The sequence below is a fragment of the Penaeus chinensis genome, chromosome 13 (assembly GCF_019202785.1).
Source record: "Penaeus chinensis breed Huanghai No. 1 chromosome 13, ASM1920278v2, whole genome shotgun sequence".
NCBI lineage: Eukaryota > Metazoa > Arthropoda > Malacostraca > Decapoda > Penaeidae > Penaeus > Penaeus chinensis.
Genome location: NC_061831.1, coordinates 19,068,536 through 19,078,168, shown reverse-complemented (window position 1 = coordinate 19,078,168; position 9,633 = coordinate 19,068,536). Strand labels below are relative to the sequence as shown.

The window sequence follows — 9,633 nt, the reverse complement described above, 5'->3', positions numbered from 1 at the left end:
GACAAAAAAAAAAAAGTAAATCCGACGATCTTTCTGCTAATCCTTCGATGTGTGAAGATGCCGTATCAAGCAAAGGATCAATATGAACATTGAAATAATTAATAACCTAATGCTTTATACATTTTCATTTTTTTTTTTTTTTTACCAAAACATGTGTGAAATTTGTTAGATGGTTTTACTTTATTCATCAAACTTATTTAATACCGGCTCTACCTATCGAAAATACGCGTACAAGTTAATCCGCCGCTCCATAAGACGATCACAAAAATTTTGATGTGCAATCCAGATTTAGGCCTATATTCGCCGGATAAAACGACGCCAAGGAATAAAGCAGCTCAATTTCCCCAGCCCTATCTTATCAAAAAACTACAAAATCTCATATATGATTCTTAGACACTTTTCTATAGAACTTTAGCTTTATAGAATATAAACCAGCCTGACCTACCATAACGAACCTAGCGTAAGGTTGATTACGTTAAATAGACTGACCAAACTTTCAGTAGCATATGACCGAACTTTAGTGTCATAGAAATTTAAAACAAACCAAACCAAACATTCAGTAGGATATGACTATGGCGAGCTCCGAGAATTATAGGAAGCGGTGGACAGTGAGTGTTAGCCAGTTTGACATTTTGCCCTTCAGCGGTACAGGCTCACATTTTATGTTTGGCTTATAAGTCGAGTGTGTGTGTGTTTGTGTGTGCGAGTATGTGTTGCGTGTGTGTGTGTGTGTTTTTTGAATGTGTGTGTGTGTGTTTGTGTATGTGTGTGTATGTGTGTGTTCAGATACATACACACATACCTATATCTATCTATATATATAACACCCACACACGCATATATATATATATATATATGTATATATATATATATGTGTGTGTGTGTGTGTGTGTGTGTGTATGTATGTATGTATAAACATATACATATATATGCAATATATATATTTATATATATATATATATGTATTTGTGTGTATAGAGAGATAGATATGTATGTATGTGTATGTGTGTGTGTGAGCGTGTGTGCGTCTGTATTATTCATATCGCATCTGAAAATGATATAGATAGCACATTTGTTCAGGAATCTAATCGACGGGAAAAATGCAAAAACAAAAGTATATTACCTTGAACTAAGCCGAAACTGACATCAACGACTGCACCCGACAGGTTAATCAAATTCCAATGAATTCATTAAGAGGAAGGCAAAGTCTAAAGCACAATGAAAGTCAATCCTAATCAACTTAACTTCACTTTCCGAATCATACAACTTTGAAGTAGTCAAGGGGAAAGTTATCCTGTAGACAAGGAAAAACTACTTTCAGTGCAATCACCAAATCGTTTTTAACGCCGGAAGACTAATAACATATGACCAGAAAACACCGGGCAGTTATTGTGTGTGTGTGTGTATGTATACAGTATGCATGTGTATGTGTGTGTGTATATATACATGTATGTTTAAATATATGTGTGTATTTAAAGGTCATCTGACAAACCTGTTAGATGTGACTGCAAGAGGGTACGGAAAGAAGATAAGCTACGAGAAAAGCAAGCTCATGATAACAGGCACGCTACATCACGAAGAGGTTAGAAGCCCTATTGAGATTAACTAGGAAAAGATAGTCAGAGAGGTAGTGGATCATTTCACATACTAATTAATTGTTCACTGATTAATTGTGAAATCACTTGTGAAATTAAAGTTAAACGACGGATAGCGATGATACGGCACAACTGTCAAAGCTAAACTATGGAACAGCAAGAACATTGTCCTGAAGACCAAAATAAGCCTGATGAGGTCAGTGGTAGTGTCAGTATTATTATACGGATACGAAACATACCCGTCAAGCCTTTGAAATGAGATGTTACAGAAGATTGCTAAAACATTCAATGGAAGGATCGGAAGATCAATAGAGAGACATGTTGGAAGGCAAGAGACTATTTGAAACGTCAAGAAGGAAATTTCGGTGGTTTGGACATGTGCCCAGGAGACAAGGTACCTTAGCATACACCATCATGCATGGGTATGTGGAAGGAAACAGATCTAGAGTCATGACTGGACAAATTATATAAAGAAATGGACTGGCATGAGAGTGACAGAATGTATTAGAAAGACTGAAGATAGACATGTTTGGAGTAAGATTGTACAGCAATTCAAGTGTCCCAATGCACAGATGGCCACGGGAATGACATGACATGATATGCATATGCATATATTTATACGCATATATATATAAACATAACTGAATAATCTATATATATGTGTGTGTGTATGTATATGTATAAAAATATGTCATATATATACATATGATGAACTGGAATATGCATATATTTATATTTATACATATGTATTTAAGTATCTATACATATATGATGAACTGGAATATACATACATTTATATATGCATATATGTATATAAGTACATATATATACATATATAACTGGAATATACGTACATATATATACATACATATACATACATATATATATGCATTTATATATACATATATATGTATATATCAATGTAATATTTACTACATATATAATCATTTTTTCTGGTGTCAAACCAGTTTTCCTGTAATATACAATTTATTAAGGCCGTTCGTATATCTAAATCTTTCCTTAAACTTTTGTCCTGAAAAAATATTCTCACACCATCTTTTAACAGCATGAGCATCTCCAACTTCCGCCACGACCCCAAGAACGAAATAAAAACTGGGGGAGAACCTCTAGTGTGACCTTGTTTTATTAGTGTGTATATAAAGCTGGGAGATTTTGTCTTCATTAGATACTCAACAGTCGTTCACTTTGGATAGTATTCAACTTTTCTGAATATAACATGAATTTAGTTCTTGTAAGTAGTACTTGCATCATTTAGGACAGGCTTATAAGTTGCTATGCGTACACAGGTGTTTCAGGTATGTTATACTAGACAAGTGCAGTTTTGCATTTCCAGTATAGCTCCTCTGCATATATTTCAGGTGGTGTTGTCCTGCCCTCAGTTCACTCGACCCAACCTTCTGGATCGACCTTTCGTCGCCATCCTGAGGGACGAGCGACAGGATCAGGGCGACGGAGCCTTTGGCTACGTCTTCGAAGCCGCCAACGGAATCCGCGAGTCCCGCGTGGGCTACCCCGGATCCAAGGGCCAGACCAACATGCAGGAATCCTACAGGTAAGTTTATAAGTTTACACACTGTCTTTAGAAGCGCCTATATATGTGTGTGTGTGTTCCCTTTTTTCTTTGAATATACATATGGTTTCTCAAACCGCAGATATCGATTCTTTCTCTTGTCTGTTGACGGGACAGACGCTTTAGGATAATCAATCAATCCTGTTTTTTTTCTGTTTCCATCGTTTATTTATTATACCAGTTATTCTCCACGCATTTATAGGTTTCCCCTCGACGACGGCACCTTCGCCAAGGTTCGCTTCGTCGCCGACGAGTTCGGATTCCGCGCCGAGTCCCCTCTCCTCCCCACCCCCCACCCCCTCCCTGCCCACGCCGTCGCGCAGATTCGCGTCGCCGAGGAGCAGCGACGTCGTGGAATTCAGTTCTGAAGAGGACATTGCACCTTCTAAGGAGTGATGAAAGCCCATGACAGAATTTTCTGTTATACTTTAAAAACGAAGAATAAATAAGAAAGCTTATATAGTCTTTTGCTTTTGTGCTAGCTCGTGTTTCAACCTTGCCCTCTTTTACTTCTTTATCTCTGCTATTCCTTGTAAAATCAAATATATGTAAATCCGGCAATGTAAAATAATCTATATAGCAAACGTACTATTATTGTCCTTTTCTTATTTTGACTAAAGGATTTGCCAGTTAGCGGTGTTTATATCAGCAAAGGGTCATCTAACTCCCATTTGCTGACGGTATTTTTGAGAATATATAATTGGAACTTGAGTCCATGTACACGTACAGAGATATTCATGTATAATCAAACATAAACAATCATCCACATACATACAATAAAACATGCACAATCAACCACATACATACAAGCAAACATACACAATCATCCACACACATACAAGCAAACACTATCATCCACATTCATACAAGCAAACATACACAATCATCCACACACATGCAAGCAAACACAATCATCCACATTCATACAAGCAAACATACACAATCACCCACACACATACAAGCAAACATACACAATCATCCACACACATACAAGCAAACATACACATTCATCCACACATATACAAGCAAACACATGGCCAATCATTCACACATATAGAAGCAAACACATACGTAGTCATACACTCTGTTTCTCCACACATGATATGGGCTAATTTAGCATAGGATACTGTTCCACTATGATAGGTATACAACACAGACAAGACCAGATACGAAATTGTTATTTGCATCGGAAATGATAACTGAATTCACTGTTGATAAAATGGGAGCACTTAGGACGGATATCGACTAACATGCACTTTGCTATTTGCATTATTTGTTTTCTACTTGGAGTGCAAGTAGGAATACTAGGCCATCTCTTTAGCCGTTATCTTTCACATACGATGAATATGGATTGAAACATATTTAGAAACAGTATAAAAACAGCAAATTCCTCTAGGCATTTCTTTCTGTCACTGTCGACGTTAGTCTTTAAGAGAGATGCTCACTAAAGCACGATATTGTGTAATAACCAAAGACAGTAGGATAACGCCCACGATCCACGCTTTTGTTCCCACCCAGTCCTCACACCTACTTGCCCTTCTGTGGTTTATGACTGGTATGCGTTTCTTTGAGTCACTGCTTCAGTAATGATTAAAATAAAAATATATTTCTATAAAAAAGAAAAGCTGAAAACAGGATGTGGATGATTTTTAAGCATTATGATTATAACAATGATGATGATGAACTTTGTTTTGAAGCATTCTCTATATAATCTAATATATTGTTTCTAACCAGTTCTTATATTATGATAAAAAAGCTCGTGAGTAGCTATAAAGCACTATTCATTACATGCAGCATTCCTAGTGCATCACTGGCACGAGGCTGCATGTGAAATTAGATATATTTTTTCACCTTTATACCTCTATGCAAGTATTATTAATTCAAGTAAACAACAATCAATTTTGTAATAACCTAGAGCGCAATAACATAGCGTGTTATATCTATCCTTGCTCACACTAACAGTACATCTATCATTATTATTATGGTATAGAATAAGTCACCATCCCTTATCCATGATATGCACATACAGTACTCCCTCTCTCTCTATGTACACATGCATATACGTGTATATATATTTCAACATGTATATATGTGTGTGTGTGTGCGCACACATATATATATTATAAATACATGTATGTGTGTGTGTGTGTATGCAAGCTTACAGAATGTTAGTGTATATACATATATGCAAACATGTATGATATATGTGTTTTGTGTGTGCATACATATCTACATAACACAGTTTGTATGCTTGCGTATTCTAAATTATTTTGTGTCATCTAACAATTTATCGACAACGGTTATATAACCATAGATATATTTACCCACGGACGATCCTCTCGCCTCCTTTCAGCCCAGACCATCTAGCAGAGGACTTCCAGCTTCCGCCACGACCTGCATGGAAGAACAAAAAGTGGGGGAGGGGCGCAGGCATGATCTTGTATCGTTGGGTATATAAAGAAGCAGTTCAAGCAATTTCCTAATTATTCTCCGATAGTTGTTCACTTTTTCTACTTTTCTGAATATAAAATGAATCTCGTACTTGTAAGCATCTCTTGGAAACACACTTATAAGTGCAGCATATGCACATATGTCTCAAAAAGTGCTGAGAAACTCCAGTAATGGGCATGAAATGTATTTTTCCTTTTTCAACATAATTCCTGTGAATATATTTCAGGTGGTATTTTCCTGCCTGATGGCCGCCGTGGCCGCCGCCCCTCAGTTCACTCGATCCAACCTTCCGGTTCGACGCTTCGTCGCCATCCTGAGGGACGAGCGACAGGATCTGGGTGACGGAGCCTTCAGCTACGTCTTCGAAGCCGCAACGGAATCCGCGAGTCCCGCGTGGGCTACTCCGGATCCAAGGGCCAGACAGGGATCCTACAAGTAAGGCGTGTGTGTGTGTGTTTTTTTTTTTTTTTTTCTATCTATTGTTCATCGAAATATCAAATTTGCAAATGTCTAATCGGCCTGCTTTAATGTAATTTCCATTATTCATTTCTTTCCCATTGGTTCCCCTCGACGACGGCACCTTCGCCGAGGTTCGCTTCGTCGCCGACGAGTTCGGATTCCGCGCCGAGTCCCCTCTCCTCCCCACCCCCCACCCCCTCCCCGGCCACGCGGTCGAGCAGATTCGCGTCGCCGAGGAGCAGCGATGTCGTGGAATTCAGTTTTGAGAAGGCCACTGCAAATAATGAATAATGCATTTGAAATCCGGAATTAAAAGAAGAGTTCATCGCGTCCGCTATTTTGTTTCTGGGAACATTTATCATATCCATAACACCACTGATGTTGATCTTGAAATCTAAATAACGACAAACGAGCATGAAATTGCATCGAAACTAATTATCCACCATGCAATAAATGCACGTTGCAAGATTATTCTTGATCTTTTAACAGATCAAAATTACCGTGTAGTAGATATCGTTGGTGGTGGCTGGTTGAATGGAACACATTCTAATAATGTCGCTGTATTTATCTTAATAAGCATGTCATAAGGAGTATTACCATCACTAGCCCGTCAGTTATTAGATAATTATCCTTACCAATCTGTCAACCTGTCGTCAGTCACCACCAACTGCCACCAGTGATCATAAACCTGTCAAGTGCATGTTTGCGAGAATAAGAAAAAAAAATTGATATCATCGTCTTTCAGTATTTTAGAGCTTATTTCTTTTGCATATTTCTTTTTCCTCTTTAGCTTTTGGCTGCCCGTGACTAGATATCATATTGCACATTTTCCAGTATTAATAAAACAAAAAAAAAAGAAAATAGTTTTAGATTCAAACCTATCAGGTAAATGATGCGAAATAAAATGTGTTAATTTCGTTTCAATATATATCGCCCATCGGTTGACAACTTAAGCTGTGAAGGGATTAGGCTGTTAAAGCTCAGGTTTGAGCCAGGTGACGTATCAATCCCAAACATGATTTATAAGATTTGTGTGAATATGTGTGTGTGCATATATATGTATATACAAATAAATACACCATGTGTACGTACTCTCTTGTAGTCACTTCTATCAGGTTATTCAGATCACCTAATTCTTCATTAGGACCTCCCAGTAAGTCATTGTCATCAGCAAATGGCAGATTTGCAGTCATTCTCCCACCAATTTTGACACATATATATACTTATATTTCTATAGATATATATTATATATATATACGCACATATACAATATCTGCCCGGTGTTTTCTAGTCACATGTTATTAGTCTTTCGGCTTGTGTTAAAAACGATTGGGTGATTGCACTGAAAGTATCTTTTCCTTGTCTACAGGATAACTTTCTTCTGAATACTTCAAAGCTGTATGATTCGGAAAGTTAGGTTGATTAGGGTTGACTTTCATTGTGCTTTAGACTTTGCCTTCCTCTTAATGTATTCATTGGATTTTGATTAACCTGTTGGGTTGAGTCGTTGATGTCAGTTTCGGCTTACTTCAGGGTAATATATTTCTGTCTGGATTTTTCCCGTCGATTAGATTCCTGAACAAATGTGTTATCCATATTATTTTCAGATGCGATATGAATAATACAGGTACACACACGCTCACTCACACACATACATATTTATATATATATATATATATATATATATATATATATATATATACATATATATATATATTCATATACATATATATCATTTACATATGCATATGTATATGTATGTGTGTGTATGTGTGTTATACCGATCGGAAGATATGTATGTATACATATATACACACACTAATATATGTGTATTTATACATATATCTATCTATACATGTACACACACATATATGTGTGTGTGTGTGTATACATACAATATATATACATATACAGACATATGCACACACACACATATATATATATATATATGTATATACATATATATACATGTACATATGTATATACATGTACATATGTATATGTACGGTTATATATATAGACATCCCTCTGTGTGTATATATATATATATATATACATATGAATATATATTTATGTAAATTCATGAATATATATCTAAATATCGCTCTACCTATATATATATATGTGTGTGTGTGTGTGTGTGTATGATATACAGTATACGTATCTGAACACATACACAAAACACACACACCTGTACCATAATTCTCGGAGTTCGCCAGTCATATCCTACTGAAAGTTTGGTCAGTTTTTTTGACGTAGTTAACTTTACGCTAGGTTCCTTATGGTTAGGTCAGTCTGGTATATATTTCTATAACGCTAAAGTTCTATAGAAAAGTGTCTTAGAATCATATATGAGATATTGTAGTTTTTTTCATATAATAGTGCTGGGGAAACTGAGCTGCTTTATTTTTTATGTCGTTTTATCCGGTGAATAAAGGCCAAAACCAGAATTGCACATAAATTTCTTTGTGATCGACTTATGGAGCGGAACAACTTGTACGACCTCTTCAGAACTGAATTCCGCGACGTCGCTGCTCTTCGGCGACGCGAATCTGCTCGACGGCGTGAGCGGGGAGGGGGTGGAGAAAGGGGAGGAGGGGGGATTCGGCGAGGAATCCGAACTCGTCGGCGATGAAGCGAACCTCGGCGAAGGTGCCGTCGTCGAGGGGGAACCTATGGATGCGTGGAAAATAATTAGTATAAGAAATAAACGATGGAAACTGGAAAAAAAACAGGATTGATTATCATAAATGTCGGCGACGAAGCGAACCTCGGCGAAATGAAGAAATAAATGGAAATAACAGCAAAGCAGTGGCTGGCGACACTTTCAATTTTTATCTTTTGGTGTAGATTAGGTTTCGATATTCTGTATGAAAAACCCTCACACGCCTTACCTGTAGGATCCCTGCATGTTGGTCTGGCCCTTGGATCCGGGGTAGCCCACGCGGGACTCGCGGATTCCGTTGGCGGCTTCGAAGACGTAGCTGAAGGCTCCGTCGCCCAGATCCTGTCGCTCGTCCCTCAGGATGGCGACGAAAGGTCGATCCAAAAGGTTGGGTCGAGTGAACTGAGGGGCGGCGGCCACGGCGGCCATCAGGCAGGACAACACCACCTAAGGAATTAAAGAAAAAGGAGGTTCACCGATGCTAGATGGCTTCTAGAACTGCATGATATATTTCGTTCTTATTCTTATGCCATGGCAAAAACAAATCAAACCGCCTTGCTAAACAGATGAATACTAGCACTTTTTACTTACAACTGCGAAATTCATATTGATTGCAGAAGAGCAGAGGCGGTCTCAGCTACAAGTATTTATATATCCTCACACAGAGTTATAACAAGGCCAAGAGATTTGGACCTGCCACCAGGTTTTTGTTTTAGAAAAATAAGGGTCGTGGCGGAAGTGGGATATTCTCCAGCAGGATTGACGAGTTTAGAAAGAGACGTGAGGATCCTCTGTGGACAGAAAACGTGGTTCCCGCCCAGAGCAAGTTTCGGATGAAGTAACAAACATACAACTGTTGCTAATATCACTTA

At 37.8% G+C, this 9,633-nt stretch overlaps 2 protein-coding genes across 2 annotated transcripts; one reads left to right on the top strand and one right to left on the bottom strand.

The window, feature by feature from the left end:
- The first annotated feature begins 2,832 nt into the window (after window positions 1–2,832).
- LOC125031612 (cuticle protein AM1199-like) lies at window positions 2,833–3,586 on the top strand. Its single transcript, XM_047622496.1, has 3 exons — window positions 2,833–2,847; window positions 2,975–3,168; window positions 3,389–3,586. The coding sequence occupies exons 1-3, from the start codon at window positions 2,833–2,835 to the stop codon at window positions 3,552–3,554; spliced, it is 375 nt and encodes a 124-aa protein (XP_047478452.1). The 3' UTR covers window positions 3,555–3,586.
- A 5,017-nt stretch (window positions 3,587–8,603) lies between these two features.
- On the bottom strand, window positions 8,604–9,367 carry LOC125031611 (cuticle protein AM1159-like). The gene is made up of 3 exons (XM_047622495.1): window positions 9,353–9,367; window positions 8,991–9,208; window positions 8,604–8,769 (listed from the first exon to the last, which is right to left on the bottom strand). Exons 1-3 carry the CDS (start codon window positions 9,365–9,367, stop codon window positions 8,604–8,606), a joined length of 399 nt encoding a protein of 132 aa, XP_047478451.1.
- Window positions 9,368–9,633: the final 266 nt, after the last annotated feature.